The sequence below is a fragment of the Anas platyrhynchos genome, chromosome 11 (assembly GCF_047663525.1).
Source record: "Anas platyrhynchos isolate ZD024472 breed Pekin duck chromosome 11, IASCAAS_PekinDuck_T2T, whole genome shotgun sequence".
In the NCBI taxonomy this organism is placed as follows: domain Eukaryota; kingdom Metazoa; phylum Chordata; class Aves; order Anseriformes; family Anatidae; genus Anas; species Anas platyrhynchos.
In genome coordinates, this window is record NC_092597.1 from 15,280,740 (window position 1) to 15,297,687 (window position 16,948).

Below are 16,948 nucleotides of genomic sequence, written 5' to 3' on the forward strand. Positions count from 1 at the left end.
CTTATTTTCTGGATGCTAAATAGTCAGCAATAAATTGAATATAAAGGGCATACATTAGATTCCACTTTACTGGTAATTTTAAAAGAACTTCGTACTGAAATTATATTGTTGTCTGCTCTTCAGTGCATTTATACGTCATAATAATGATAATGTATCTGCTTAAAGCACTTCAGTCAGAACACATCTGAGTCACAAATCACAGATTTTATTGTTATTAATGTATATCGAGGACTTCTACAATTAAACATTGTCAAGTATTTATGATTTACATGCTACTACTTCAATTGGAAAACAATTATACAAGTGATGGCTCTGCTTATTATAATCAGCCTGCAATTCTGCATTACTTACTGTAGAATAGAAAAGTCATACAGTTGTTTACAGTGCACAGCAGAAAGAAAAGCAGGATTTATTTAATATAAAGTAGTTTTCTACTTTCACAGTATCTTTTAGTAATTAAGAAATGGAGAGTACATTTCACTACAGCTTTCATCTCCATTGTTCATTACCCAAAACAACACCATTACAAGAATTTTTATATCTCCACAGTGCATAACCACAAGTAAAAGTTGCACAGTAAAAACACACATTCATATATAACTGCAAAGAACTTTCCTTACCTCAGACATTCTTACTGTGCTTATGTTTCCAGAGCTATAAAACAGTTTCCCATTCCCTCAGTGAGTTGTACAAAGAAGTACTGGAAACACTCCTGTCTGTACAAGTACTAAGGCAGAACCATCACACGCCTCTTTACTCTTGTCTGACTCTGAGCACCTCAAGGTCTGATGTATGCTCAGGCTGTGCACAGGGGAGTGAAATAGGATCCTCCCCCTTGGTGTTCTCCAGACCTACAGTACGAAGTTGTGTCTGCCTCTCACCTCTGCAGCCAGCTCTCACCTCGCTGCCCCGGAGTGCTGTGCTCCAGCATGCTCCTCCAGTCGCAGGGCAGTCCCCTCACAGCTGGCTCGAAGAGGGCATGACACTCATCTTTCACAGAGATTTGATCAAAAGGAGTCACGGAGGCTTGAGGCACTCCTAATGCAGTGCGAGGAGATTCTACCTCTGCTCTGGCAGCCTAAGTAATGCATTAAATCAATGCAGCTGACCTAAGGCCTATTACATTTTTTTTTTTCCAAGAGTGTACAACTATCTGCAAATAAGCTACGAGGTACTTGCGATTAAAATTACTTATTTTTAGTGTCGGAGTGTTGTTTTGCAAATTGCAGCTGCTGATTTTTTTTTCTCTTTTTAAACATTTGCAGGTCTTAAAGGTTCATTGAGTGGGGTGTGTATTTTTTAAAGTTAAAACATTTCCCCCTATCAACTTACTTCTGTGTTAAGGCTGAATTTTATTTCTTTTTATGAAGTTGAAGCTTCCTATTAACAGAAGTACAGGCCATAAAGACAGGAGAAGAATTACTTTCCAGTAATTGGGCCAAAATCTGTTTTGAGTTATTCAGGTGTTGGGTTGCATTCATGAGTTAGAACAGGATTTTTGTCATAGTCATCTCTCACCTATTTAAAAAACAAAACAAAACCACGAAGAAAACACTTTTCCCTACTCTAGTTTTGCCTCCTATGTATTATTTCTTGGCACCCTCCTAAACCAGGCACACACCATGCTACGCCCAGAAACACACACATGAATAAGTCTCACTGGACTCAGTGGGAATCCTTTTAGGAACATACCAGGACAGTGTTTGACCAGATGAATACCTGTAATCCCATAGGGAAGGCAGCAGGAAATAAGATGGCTGTAGGGAGAAGGCAGCTAACGTAACAAATAATTGTTGGGTAATTTGTCTTCTAATCCTATTTATTATTTGCTAGATATATGCACAATGCTTAATGTTTCTCTCTCCTAACAGAGAGAACCTGATTTACATTTTACCAAATACTGGAGTAAAGACACTCAGCTCCACCACAGTGACTGGAAGCAGGCCAGATAAAGCCAATTTTAAAGCCAATACCAGAACCTGGGCCCAGAGAGCACAACATGAAGCATACACTTTCCCTGAATCCATAGGTTTCTCCACTCTATACCTTATTTCTCCCACTGAACTACTTACAAAGACCGAGAAAAAGAGAGGGGGATTTAGTATCTTAGTATGGCCCGCCAGATATTTCTGCCAAAAAAACCACTGAAGTGTGCGAAGAGTCAACCACCGATAGGTCCTCCCCTAGCAGAGCTCAGCCCAGGGCCACCTCTACCAGCACTGGGCTCTGCCAAGGATGCCAGGACATTTCCACACACATCATCAGCGGTCCTGCGAGCTGTAGGACGAAGCATCCACCAAATCACAGCCACGTGATGCTATTTGGGCTGATTCTTAGGAGCGGTTTTAAAAGCCTATGCTTTGTAGGGAGGGGAAACCCGAACTGCCCTCTCGTGATGATAACCCAAAGCCAAAGGCACACCTTGTTACTAAAATTGTATTTCCCTCTTAATGAAACAAACAGCAGTGTAGCTAAGGAGTCTACCTGATTGAGAATTCTCCAACAAAGAGTGGCTTAAGATTACACAAACCGCCAGAAGGTCTGAATTTACTTCAAAATGATAAGTGACTAAAAGTCAGCTGTGTGGAGAGCTGTTCTCCCCTCCAGCCAGTTCCCAGGAAAAACCTATTTACTAGCTATCTGCCATTTGCCTGGAAGATGATAATTCTTATTAAATGGGCTAACTATCCATAGCAAACAATTTAAGACCAATTGACTTTTTTCTTAATTAATTATCTACTAACAGTCTCTTAAGCATTATTTTCATTGTTCAAGCTTTTTCAATGAATATTTTATGGGAACATATTCCAATCTTGCTCTTTTTCAACTATTCTCTATTACTGATTAGCATTTTTTCAGCCTTTTACTACCTGTGCTCTGTTCAGTAAAATCCAATGATCTCTAGCATAATGTGACACGTTTGAGACAATTTGTATTTACAGGTCAACTTTTAAAGAAATACTAGCACGCTAACAGCGTTTGCAGTAATTTCAGCTGATTCATAGTTCAAGCTTGCTTGTACAGAACAAATTATCAAGATGTATCTTGAAGAATGACCAAAATTGAAACCAGACAGTGACTCCCATAACTCCTCTTCCAGCAGTGAAATTTAATGGAAAAATAGCTTCTTTTGTAAAAAATAAGCTTCAGGACAGAGCCCCAGGCTTGAGCCAAGGGTCTTGGGTTTGATCTGGGACTGTGCTATCAAATTGCTATTTGCAAGTTATTGCAATTTTTGCAATTCTGATTTTTATTTTTATTTTTTTTTTAAACGCATTTGAGTTGCAAGCTCCTTGAGGAAACCAAGGCATCTATCTGTGTTCTTACGGACACTGTTGAGGGCAAAAGAAAAGGTTTCCCAGGTCTGAAATCCATGTAAGTCCAAATGTAAACACCTAGAATCACGGCGTAACAAGGCAGCCCAAGGAAAGCTGCTTTCTCTCCCTATCTGCCCCAGCCTGCCTCTCCTTTGCCATGTCTCAGCCTGTGTTCAGAGCAGCATGAACATATGAGGATGTAGGGCAGATTGTGAAGTGCTAAAACTCCTTCACCAAATTCCAGAGTACTCACAGTTTTGAGAAGAGCTCCAACACATGGAACTGGTTACAGACAGAAAGCTGCTGCTCTTACCTGATTTTAGTATCTAGCATTTTTTAAAAAATAGGTATTAATCATAGGGAATCGCTACAACTGAGATAGCGTGATGTAGCACAAAAGTGCAATATCATCCCCAGAAAAAAGTTTCTCTTGGCTTTTTTCAATCATGATTTGGTGTCTGATTCCAAAACAAAAGAAAAAAAAGTCATTTTAAAAAGACCATCAACAAACTATTCAAGCACAATCTAAATGTTAGCAGCAGCTTTGGTCTTTGCTGCTATGTGCTCTATGCAAAGGGACACGTAACTTCCCCAAGCACACGCTGTCTGTGTCAAATTCTTTCTACCAGAGTTAGCTACAAAACGGCATTAACCTCTGTGTCCTGCCTACTTAGCCTAAATTCCAAACACGTAATACACTATGTCCCTCTTCCTTAAATCAGTGCTGGCAAAGATCTCCGTGCTAATTTAATGGTCTGCTCACTTATTGCCTTGGAGAGAGGTGTGGATCAAGCATTTCACCTTACAAAAGACATGTGAACTAATGGTCTGCCCCTTGATCATACAGATGGGCAGTGGGGCACCTTTCAGCAAGGAATGCCACCAAGAACAAGAATTACACACTTGTCCAGAGCTGAAGGGACCCAAGAGTTTGGGGAGATAGGAGGGAAAGAGGAAAATGACCTTAAAAATAAAGAGAACCCATGGTCCTGTTATCAGGACATAAACATACTTGGGGGTCTGGGTTTCAAATGACAAAATAGTTTTAAACTCTGCATACTGCTTTTTATTTAAGCACTTGTCAACTACAAAAAGGCCAGCTTAAGCCATAGAGTACGTGAGAAGCTTTCTCAAGGTGTGTGGAAGGTCTGGGTATGGCACTCCAGTTCTCAACTAAGCAACAGAGAAACCCAACTCAAGGTAGGCTGATTTTGAAAGGTGGCCCAAGCAGATAATACTGAGCTATGGTGTACAAAACTGTTTTCCATTAACAGTTTAATCTGAGTTTAGATGTTTATCCCTATTTTGCTATTTATATCTCCTTTAGTGTAATTAGATAAAAAGAAAATTTGCAGTTTATTTAATACTACCTGCATTTGTACCTCTGCTTCAGCACTACTTTTTCTCTAACTGTTCACTGCATTACTTTCCTTTGTTAGCTCAAAACAGCTCAGGATGCTCATATTTGAAGTAAGACTTATTATAGACCCATAAAGAAAGCATCAACACCAGCTCATACCACTGATCCAGCCCCTCTCCATAGAAAGTCACCAGAATCAAGAAAGCCTGCAGTTAAGTTGCGAAATAGCTACCTGAACAGAAAATTTCTTTTCATCTTTTATTAAATATTGCTTTATGTCAAAATGTATTTATTTCTGAAAAAAGTTGATAATGGATTCTGTAAGTTTGCCATCTAACAGTTTTTTGTTTTTTTTTAAGGTTACATAGTTACATCCTTTTTTAAGGCCCAGTTCCCTGCAGGAATGGTACCATAATTATACAACATGGCTTAATTACACACTGCACAGAAAGAGCTTTTCAATACTGGTGTTAAAACATGTTGCTTGAAAATGTTTGAAAACGTGAAATACAATAAACCAACATACATGGCTTGCCTTCTCTGTGCTAATCACTACATTTGTTCATGTCATATCTTATTAATCTCTTTGTTAATCGAGGTGGTCCTACTGCTGATCTTCCTAGCAAAGCTTTCCCCGGCTTCCAGTGATTTTTGGAATTGTGTGTTTTCATTCTCCTGTTCTCATTCCTCATTTTTGCTAATTTTTTTTTTGTAGATGTCATAAGATCACCTGAAGGGATATGCTGTCCCATTTGACTTTTTGAGAGCATTAACATACTTTAACATTACTCTGTTCTATTCTTTTGCTTTCTACCATTTTAGTTTCCTCTGTTTAATGCAGCTTTATACTAAAGCAAGGGACACACAATTAGCAAGTACTTGGTGACAAACATAAATACAACATTTTCTCTTTTCTAATGAAAGCAATAGAGTTAATCCATTGCTCACATATACCATACAGATGAGTTCATCCAATTTTCTGATAACTGGGGCTTTCTGTTGAATGCTTACAATTTCATTCCAGGACTTGACAGCATTTACGAAAACTCCAGATTACTTCTTTCCAGCATGCTCTACTTTGCATTTTTCAGCAGTTTTATCTGCTCTTCAGGTAGGTTTATTAGATCTTTTTGGAGAGCTTTACAATTCAGAGTCTTAATGAGTCTAAAACATGTATCTTCTCTGTAAGCAGCATTCCTTCTGTACTCTCTCCAACCTCCCCAGATTTTTAATAAACACCATCTGACCCACTCCGAAGCCTGGAGCACCCAGTTTAACTATTAGCCATTTGCAAACTCACTGACTGTTCCTATTCTTTGTTCTCTGTCTTTTTGCCAGTTAAAAATGTTAAACTAAACACTTTACCTTTCACCTTCTTGCCTAGTAGGTGCTTTCTATGCTTGGATTTCAGTATGTATAACCGAAGAGTACAGGAAAAGAGATCACGAAGAGCTTACATAATGACCTTATCTTCTTTTAAAATGTTTTATGATGTAATGTCCACAGAATTCAAACTTCAAGGAGGGACAGGCTTCAAATCCAAATCTGTATTTGGAACTAAAACTTGTAAATGGGCCAAAAAAGCATCAACTTTGAAGTTGTCTAGCCCCTAGAAATATACCTAGTTAAAAACATAGAAATATAGAAGTTTTATATATATAGATATATATGCAGTGAATATCAAGATGGAAAAATTGTTATGAAAATATGAATTGCATCACATCACTGTTCAAAGTAAGTATATTTTAACTGACCTGCCTGAATCAGAACAGCTTTAGACACTTACAGACTTTTCTTGGCTCTCTCCTTCCATTTCTCCCTAACCCCTGGGCTGTTAGAAAGAAAATTGGCTTACCCACTGATTCTGTTTCTTTCTTTCTCCATTTCTAAGTTCTTGAACTGCAAAGAAGTATGCAGCTTCTATCTAAAAGGATGGCAAAAAGCTGTATCACTTTATCATATATACGACATGTCTACCCAACCAGAGATAGTGCTCTAAGGAAAGGATGCAGCGTGGATGATACCCAAGTGTTCTTGGCAGCTCTGTCCACCCTTTACATGGTCAGTGTGGTTTGGGGTGGGCTGCATAAAGGTGCTAGAGGAGAATATGAACCTGCAAACCTTCGGGCTAGATAAGAAAGGTGTTATCAAGCAAAATGCAATTTTCAAATCTTATCTAACAGCCAAACATTAATGGGAGCTGAAGTCCTTCGGTGGCAGGGATTAAGGTGGGGGCTGTACTGGCTACGCATTTTCCTTTCTGCACAATTCTAGCGATTGCCCTCTCATCTTGTAAGTCTTGTGAGGAGCATAAAACATTTAATTGCTAACTCTGTTATTAAGGAATCTACTTTGTCAGACTGCAGCCTCTAACAACGGTAAGTCTCTTAGAGCAAATCAGTTTTGATACTGATGTTTCTCAGAGGTGCAGCATTTAATCCTCAAATTACAACACAAGTTTTAACAGGCAGATTCTGTCTGTCACCGAGATTTAGTAATTAACAAAAAAAAAAAATCCACCCCCCCTTCCTAGCATTAATGGTTTATCAAAAGAATACCAGTAATTTCACTTAAGATATAGTGATGATCCAGGCAGAAATACAATGAGGAGAAAGACTTGTTTATGCTATCTGATTTAAAGTGCCTAGACAGAATTCCAGAGACTTTGTGTTGTCATAAAAGGAATAGTCAGTAACCATGTTTGTGCCCCCAGGCCAAAGGGTGTGACATTGGGCCAAAGGTGTGTCAAAGTCAGAAGAAAATGTCTGCCATAAAACTGGGAGCAACTCATATTCACATGGTTAAAGAAAAGGAGAGCCGGCAGTATGATATCTGAAACATTAATGCCATTGTTTTGTTCACTCCCCACCCCCCCCCCCCCCCAAAAAAAAAGGTGATAGAGTCCTACCAATACAGGAGACACTTCACCTACAGTACCGAGCTTTGTATTTATTTTCACAGCCTCCAGCATTTTCCTTTTTCCCCCCCCCCCCCCCCCTTGTTCTTTAATACCAGGTAGTGGTTTTCAACCGTTTAAACCATGGCATATAATAACCGATGAGTAACATAGCAGTAATACCAGTGGTGGCATTTTTACTTTGTTTCATGGGAGTGTCAGAGTATTACAGAGATGACTAGGACGTGTCTCAGTGGCAGTCTGATAAAATGAAAGATGATTTTTCCCTGCCCACAAGTTTTGCCAAGTTTAAATCATAAACATCATAAAGGTTATAGGACATTTTTTTTCCAGGCAATGAAATAAAAAGCAAACATTCTATGCTTTCAAATTAATTTCTGAAAGAAGAATTATTTCAGAAAATTACTACAGCTTATCTGAAGAAGATTTTTCTCTCTAAGCTCATAACAGTTTGTCCAGAAATGTGTAGGTTGTGTTTAACAACCATGCCTGAAGTACTGTGACCACTAGGACAATCAGAGTTCATTATGGATGCTTATTTACCAGCTCTCCCACGCTGATGAAGACTTATCTTACAACTTTATGCTTTAGCCAAAACTTCTGTTCTCATTTATCTTTTTGATTTTAGATCCACCTTCTTATGGAATAGGAAGAAAAAAATTTAGTTCCTATTTTTACAGTGACATTCCATGAAACCTCCTTGGAACGGTCACCCACCTTCTACCTAGTTGGTTTCTTTAAAACTACCAATTTTATTAGCTTATTCCAGACATCTGCCTGCTCTTTTTTTTGTCTCAAATACGTGTTGAACTTCTGAAGTTTACCCAGTAGTAAAAGCAGAAGGTATAGCAACGTCCTGGAGAAGCATCTGACTACCCCCTTCAACCAGGATACCACATCAATACCGCGATGGTTTTCAGTGAGCTGTTTTTAATGGACAGCTCCCAGGTGACACCAGACACTGCTGCTGCAGCCGCCGCAATATCATACATCCTTGATTGAACTTTGATTAATTTTCCAGACTTTCAGAGCCTGTGGCAAAAGGATCCACAGCGGTAGCTGCAGCCATTAACTCCATCTTTTGCGATTTCTCCTTCTTCATTATGTTTGGGTCTTGATTGAACTTTGTTCCAAGTTAGTAGCTTTTGGCTATGGACAAGGGAGATAAGACTTTAGGAGTGCAGGAGGATAATACGTGAAAAACTTACAGAGAAAGCTGTCCAGCTAGTTGGTAGTAGCTTTGGATATACCTTGATGATATGAGTGGTGTTAACAAAAAAAGTTGTAATTCCAGCAAAAACCAGCCTAAATAACACAGGCAACCACTTCATACAGCCATATTCCAAATGTCTTCAATGTTTGCCTGTGTGTAACAGATACTATTTCATTATGCTGGACAGATTCAGAGTTGCTGCATTCACACAATGAATAAAAATACCATTTCTGGGCAAAAACAGAACTTTACAGAAGGACTTGTTTAAAAATCCATGAATAATCCCAGTGGCTTCAAAAGATTATTTGCAGAGTGTGCTGCTAAATGCCGCGAGCAACTATCCCACTATTTTTCTGCTCAATATGATAACTTTACAGTGTATAGTCAACCTAGTGTTTGTCACATTGTCATATCCAAAAAAGCAGTTTATGAGCCGCTAGGACAGATCTTACACTTCTTATGAAAAACTAAACCTGACAATACTTTACTGAAAATGTTACACTGAAATTTTCCAAGCAATCCTTCAATATTTTCATTACCTTACTCTCTTCCTTATTTCTGGCCACAGGAAGGAAAAAAATCTGGATAGTTTAATACGTTAGTAAAGTCACATTTCAGTTCTAAGATTAATTCACAAAAAGAGACAGTTTTTCCTTCTTTTCTATTCTGCTTTTTTTTTTTTTCAATTAACGCTTGAATCTGGCACTATGATACATCCTCAGACCAACCTACATCCAATTTTATTGCCAGCTGTTGATATTTGCCAATGGTGGTATATAGAATTGGTATGCAGAAGTGGCTGTAGTGATCTGTAGAGATTTTTGCCAGAACCTACAAATGCTGTGTAAAAGCCCCTTTCAGAGCTTGAAAACCGAAATTAACTGATGGGAAAAAATATTAAACTATTAAGGGTGATTCAAAATCCACTATGAATCAAAGATATACATGATGTTTCCATAACACCTGACACAATGGGGCTCTGTCCCTACAAGAGGCCTCTGGGCATTCCTGTGATAAGCAATAATAGATTTGTCTCTGTGAAGCTATGAGTTATTGTGGCACCTCCGGTGTAGGCAACCTTTGAAATAATTGAAAACCTGGAAATAAAAGCAACCTTTTAAAAATAAAACACATACATACGTACACACACACAAAAATAAATATAACTTTTCCTTGCTTTAACCTTTTTATTCATTGCCAAGAATAGCTGGCTGAGGAATCAGCATCTGCCACGAGCTCTCATTTATTTTCCGATGCCGCCTTGCCCCATTGCCCAGGCAGTCTCCGCAGTTTCCCTCCTCTCATCCCCTCACCACTTCGCCTTCCTCTGAACCTGAGGAGACAGAGCAGCCTTCCAGCACTGAGCCCTTCTCAGCTTACAGACACCCGGCTTTTCCAGCCCCTTGCCTCCTCCTGCCAATCCCTTCCCCACTGATCATTCTGACAGCAGACTGCTTACACAGAAAGCCAGAATCTCTCTGCTACCAGATATTTTTTATGCAACATTAAGAACAGCATTTTATACTGGAAATTATTAGCTTAAACGTGTGCAGAATAGAACTCAACTCCTTGTCAGCTCAAGCTGTGTACATCTGGGTGATCCGGACACCAGGCTTGGCTAAGGTGGCTAGGATGCTAATTTAGACTGCTAGGAAATTTGGGAATTAAATAAACTTCTGGGAATCTTTGAATGTTGCAACAGGTAGCAGCAATTCAAGAAGCAAAGTTGCTATGAATAAGCGTTGTGTTAGCTACAGACTCCCTTGAATTTCAGCATCTACGCTACTGGAAATGCACTTGAACAAGCACCAGCCTATTTTAGGGTGAGACTGGAGCTGCCCTGTTAATAACTCAGAAGCACTGGACTGGTTACCAGGGCTTTCCCTCCATTAATATACTGGTTTAAAATAATAGGGCAGCACGAATAGCGTGAAAAGTAGAAAAGAAGAAAAATGCTTCAAGACCAACCACTTTTTACAAGACACTTGGGGATTGCTTGGAGGAGCGCCAGGCCTGGAACAAGGTGCGAAATCATACAATTAGAAGAACTATGGCAGGTGTAAAACAGAAGTCTCTTATGAAGCAGTGGTTTAGGTATAATATCTGCAGGAAGCTGACTGCCAGACCGACACAGAAGGGATTGAAGAAGTAGGCCTGGCAGGATTACCACAAGGAAGTAATGAGCCTTCAGCTACACTAAAGACACACACAGCTTGTGCGATTTTTCACAAACCTCCTTTTCTCTTTTACGCTGTCCTACTGTTAAAAATAAACCATGCAGTAGTGGTAAGAAGGGCGTTTTGTCGCTCCCCATCTTAGGCCTTTGGCTCCTGTGGAGACGAGCCGAACGGTGACGGCCCTACTGCATGTAACGATGGAGGCCGCAGCAGACTGCGCTGAAGCCGCATGAGGTTAATGGGAGTTGGAGATTAATTTTGTTGCCTTTTTCAGTGCCTTGGACAGGTGGCCCCTCCTGCCGAGGGCCTCCATGGGCTAAAGGACTTTCTCCTGCCTTCACATGGCCAACACGACTTGTATTGCTGGCTTTGAGGGAGGCAGGATCAAGCCTACTGGCAGCAACTGCGAGACATTTTTATTAGCCCGGCCACATGCCTTGTTCCAAAGCCCCTGCCTTGTAATAATTTTTTCTGTATTAAACTCTTCATCCACATATGGCTCCACCATACTCAGGTTACCCAACTGATTAAGAGAATATTCTTTTTGTGCTGAAGATGCAGCATGGCATCCGGCTTGCGTGACTCTGTAGTAAAGGAGCACTACTACATCTCTACATCAATTAGACAAAAATCTGAATAGGGAAAAACCACTGAGATTAACATAATCATTTAGTGCTAGCTTCTTTTGAAATTGTCCGTGCTGAAATGAGGTAGTGATACAGTCAGCACAACCTTTATTAAAAACACTGTGACACCTTCAAATAGAAATGGAACATTTGCTGTGATCTTTACTTTTCTCTACAGTAGAGGAGGGCTATTAAGAAGGAAATGCCTTTTTGGACTCCGAATATATTTAAATCCTCATTGGTAAAAATCAGTTTAGTTCCAAGAAATGCAATTTATACTAGATCTGTAATAAATTCCATATACCTCTGAAGCCTTTCATTTCAAGTGATCTCAACACATTTTTTATTAAAAAACACCAATAAAACATTGCAACCCTCACTATATGCTTAGCATTATCTCCTTTTTACAAGCTGGTGGATTTGTGATTTACCCAAAGTTGTATAATAAATCTGCGACAGAGCCAGCCTGTCATTCAGCCCGTTCTGTGGCTTCATCCTCCTCCTAAGAATAGCATTTTCTCCTGACCACCATTTTAGCAAGCAAGTGACAATTGCTGTTTATAAACATTGCAGAGTAGAGGCACAATCCCAGCCTTTACAAACACTTCCTCTATAGACTTAGAAAAAGATGTCTTTGTGCAGAACCATCATATTATACTGGCCAGCAAAGAGAAATAGCACAGCCTTTGCAATACATCTATTAAAGAGAAATTGGCTTCTTTAGAAAGCTCTAAGAACTCATTTCTAGCCTTAGAAACTGTGTATTCTGTTTATCAAGATATTTTCTCTGTACTCCAACCCACATTATCTGGGTAACATTCATTCTGTAGCATCAGCCTCACAGAATGTGAAATACGTGTTTACAGGGGAGGAGAGATGCAAGCTACTTTTATACATAGATTTTGTGATGTAAATAAGGGGTTGGAAACTCAGTCTGTGAAAACACCAGTATTTGGTGCTTCTTTAGGCTAATTAGTAACTGCTCTGCACAGCCCAGCCATTAGCAGTGGAACACACTGCTTGTTTTACTTCCCAATTAAAGCGTCGCATCGTGCCTAGGCAGTCACAATTACAAGAACTGGAACAAGGAGCCTACGTAAACAACAGTTGTGATCAGAAATATATCTTGGGTACCCGCTTTATTACTTCAATGGAAAATAAGCCCCCTTTGAAAGGGCAAATGTTTCTCAAAGGCTTGTACTTGGCAAATCTCAAGGTGACCACCTGTATCGGGGACTTGAAATTACCACCTGGCCTCTTACCGTCAATTACAAGCTCTGAACACTCAGCTACCTTTGAAACATGGCTGAAAAATAACCGCGATGATAAAATAACAGCAATCTTGGGAAAAGACAGGCATTCACATTAAAAAGCAATTGCTTGTCCTCTCTGAAATCCCACGGTTCTTGACCAGGAGATGCAATACCACTAACACAGACGCCCAGGAACACCAAGGGGACTCCAGACCAGCACCCTGCTGTGACACTTTAGGCAAAAACACGCCCCTGACTGGTACCCTCACCCGGTGGTCAGGGCTGCACAGTAGGAGCAATGTTTGCACAGATTTCTCTTTAACTTAACATGTTGGTGTATTTTTTTTCTTTTAATTTATTTTTACTTGAAGTTTATCAAGTTATTTTCTAAGTGAAGTTAGGAAAAAAATAGCACAGCTCTTCATAATTTTACTTTTGCTCAAAGAGCTCATCTTTGTCAAAAATATTTTATTTCTGATTTATGTTAAATTTAAAAAGATTCTTTTTTTTTTTTTTCATGTTGAAGTGAATCGTGTGTCACTTTTTACATTTTCACCCCAGAAATGATCTAGATATTTGATGGCACTGGTTCATTTGCATTTTTATACAGGTTCAATCTCAAACATATGAGAGAAAGGGCTTCTCTTCCTACTAAGAATATTTGATTCTCTGCCTCCTCTGCCAACAAAACCCAAAAGCCCCACAGTGGGGCAGGCAGATATTTCTGATTAAACCTCATTTCAGCCATTGAGGAAAGGCATCACAGGGACATTTGAGGGGCCTGCAGAGAATGACCAGGTGCACGCACTGTCCTACCTAGCACTCAAATCCATCTCTGGAGATGAATTCTAGACAAACATGTTCTCTTTCACAGCTCATCCCAATCCTCGTTTTCCATGATCATGCTGAACATGATCTCATTTACAAAAGCACAACAAAAAAGGCACTTTCAGTGATGTGTACACCTTCCCACGTGAGAACTAAACGAAATCCATATGGGAACTAAACTGAGACCTATCAACTTTCACTTCTACATGGTGGAACACTTTCCAGTCATTATTGCTGAGGTTAAAGCAAGAAACGGTAATCCATCCTGTTTTAAAATTATCTGTACTATGTTTTCTGAAATTCATTCTGCTGTGCAATGATCTCATGTAGAAGAGTGATGAGCCACAGGTTAAGTTTTAAATGCCAACATTTTATCTCTGTGAGCAATGATGTTTTCTATTTGCAAAAGATGTATTTCATCCCTATGTACAGCAACACCAAAACTCTATTGGAACAAATGCCACATCTTTCTTTGTCCACTTATTACATAGCTAAACAAGTGATTTTAGGCACTTCTTTCAAATACACCTGGATTACCAATGATCTATTAAGAACAGGTGAGAACAACAGGAGGGTGAACTTGAAAGTGAAGCAGGGCAGGCTTTGGTGAACCATTAAATACCTTTGTGCTTATGCTCCCTAGTTTTACCATCTGTAAAAAGCCAAGGATCTCAATTCTTGTAATCTCTGCATTTCACATTTCCAACAGCAGTAAGGCTAGGACACCAGATTTTTAAGTCTTGGAGACAACAATAACTGGCAGCAACTACAAATGGCAGCAACTACAAAAGTACGCTAGAAGAGAGACACAAAGAACTGAAAAGGAAAAAAAAAAAAAAAGGAAAAAAAGGAACTATACCAGTGATGTATTTGACTTGCAGGTTTCCTTTATTTATTTCAATTTTTGGAAGTTCACCTCCTGAACTGCATGCCTCTCAGCCAAATTTCTTTGTTTTTATTTATGTGCTAGAACACACACATGCTCCCCTTTTAAAATGAATGGATCTGCTCCAAAGCAGACCCCTGGGCAACTGTTGGTACCCCAGAAAAGTCTGCTTCTGTCCGCACTGCAGTGTGTCAAGCCTGCTGGAAGGCACGGGCACACATGTTGATCTGCAGAGTCACATTAACAGGCAGATATCATCCATCCGTGGATCTATTCCTCAGTGCCTGACAAAGACAGGGGACTTGACAAAACCAGCTGACTGTGACTCATTTCAGATTCACTGGAAGAGACTGGGTTTTGGCTGGAGAAGTATTTGGAGGGCTGAGCAGGAGCAGTGCCTGCTCTGCTTTTGAGCTGACAGTTCTTGGCTTGTGGATTTATACGCAGCACTGCTCATCTAGAGAGCTGCTTGCTTATGGCTGGGGAAGAGACCATGCGGATTCACCTTGCTTTGGTCACCTCTATACAAGATTAATGCAGTGCATTCTTCTTAGCTGGGCTGAAAGTAGAGCAGGTGCAGAAAAGCATCTGTTTTCCCCCAGAGCAGAGAGAACCGATGTGAGCACGTAACACCTGCATTCAGGCCATTTGCTGGTTTTCTGTTTCTTCCTGGCGCCATTCATTGTGCTAGAAAGTTTCTCCTAAGTCCCACGTAGTTCTAGATTCAATTGTAAGTGATATCCTCTCACCGAAAGTACTGTCACAGCCATTAAGGTCTGCCAGGAAGCTCTTGCTGTAAGACTGAGGTAAGACCTCTTGGGACTGGCAGGCTCTCAACTAATAGTCTCAGCCTTTGAAATTCATTCCCTTTGGCAGCTTCCCAAAGCCAGATGCTAATGACCTTAGGCATGATGCAAGACCTTTTTATTGGTGTAATTTTTGGTGGTTTTTTTTTTCTTTTTTTTTTTTTTTCTTTCAAATTCCTGAGGTAGCAACAATGCCAGAAACTTCTTATCATTGGAGAAAGTGTCCATTTCAGCACTGCAAGTAACCGCCTAACTGTAACAGAAACACTGCCTGGCTCAATACGACACACACACAAAAAAAAATCACTCTTATTAGCATTCAGCAACAAATGTTTTTGAATATTTCTTTATACAACCAGGTAAGACCTTCTGATACAAATTTAAGCTCTAATACCTCTGGACCTATACATTATGACAGTTTTCCCAGGGAATATAGCCTATAGCCTTCTGCCAGCTGGCTGTGCAACTGCAGGCAGGTGAATTCAGCTCCTCTGTCCTGGCTGCCCGTGCAATGGGGCTCGCCCTACCACAGAAGCAAGGAAATACCTCAGGCTGTGCTGCTAAATGCTGTTCCAGAGCTACTCTGGGGCTCCTGTTCTTAGTTAACCTTTTGTGAAAGTTTCAGAACCATACTTTCAACAGTATGAAACTCAGGTAAACCAATTTTTAATATAACAGTTTCCTAACATCTCTGATAATTTTGTAAGCATCAGTAGAGGATATTCTGAAGGATTAATCTCTCCTGACTTCCTTGGTCTTTGTTGCACAGGGAGAGGCTCCTTCCGAGGGTGTCTCAAAGCAGGAGCCTAACTTGGGTGTTCTGCATAGCTCTGCACAGTCCTCTACAGCAGCACTAATACACGGGACCTGGGAGATGAGCTTCACTAGGCATCACCTTTCCTCCCTTCCTTCTCTCTTGCCTCCAAACACACTGAAAGAAATGCTACCAAATCAAGGTGATGTCATGGAATTACAGACTTGTTAGTTTAAATTTCCTTTTAAGCAGTTTTAAAATTAGGTCCCAGTATGTCACACGATGATAAAAGCAGCAACAACAGTGACAGTGTTCCTGGACAAAGGTACAGTAAATTTCCTGCATACAGAAGATAGTATCAGGACACCTGGCCATTCTGTGCTGAATTCTGCACTTAACACAGCTTTGTAATTCTAATCAGAACCAAAGTGACTGAAATTTTGCTATTCTCCAGTTTTAAACTTCAGAGAAATCATTTCTTTTTAGGGTGCTTTGTTGCTTACTTCAGTTTCATTATCCTAGCATTAGGTCATCAGGGTGCAAATCCTCAGTGGCAGTGTCACAAAGATGCTGCAGTGTCAACTAGATGAGCACCAGACAAAGGAGTGCTTCTCACCACCCATACAATCAATCAGGAAAAAGGAAACCCTCACTTTCAAGACCAATGAGAGGCAGCAAAATGTGTTTTGAAAACCCCATCAGAGATTTTCAGCTGCTGAAAAAAATCCATATTTTTTGAACGGACAAATAACTCATTCCTCTTGCTAAAATTCAGCGGGCTGTATCTGTTCATTTGCTCCAGGAACCCACA

General features: G+C 40.0%; 1 protein-coding gene across 3 annotated transcripts in view; it reads right to left on the reverse strand.

Annotated features, from left to right (window-relative positions):
* The window catches only part of BNC1 (basonuclin zinc finger protein 1), a 76,231-nt gene that overhangs the window by 19,861 nt on the left and 39,422 nt on the right, over positions 1 to 16,948 (reverse strand). The window contains exon 1 of one of the 3 annotated variants that reach the window (XM_013106366.5): positions 621 to 1,054. The exons of the other annotated variants lie outside the window; for them this stretch is intronic. Within the exon in view, the coding sequence (XP_012961820.1) occupies positions 621 to 629 (9 nt within the window). The 5' untranslated portion in view covers positions 630 to 1,054. Of the gene's footprint in view, positions 1 to 620; positions 1,055 to 16,948 lie in introns of those variants that run through there. 3 annotated transcript variants of the gene reach the window in all.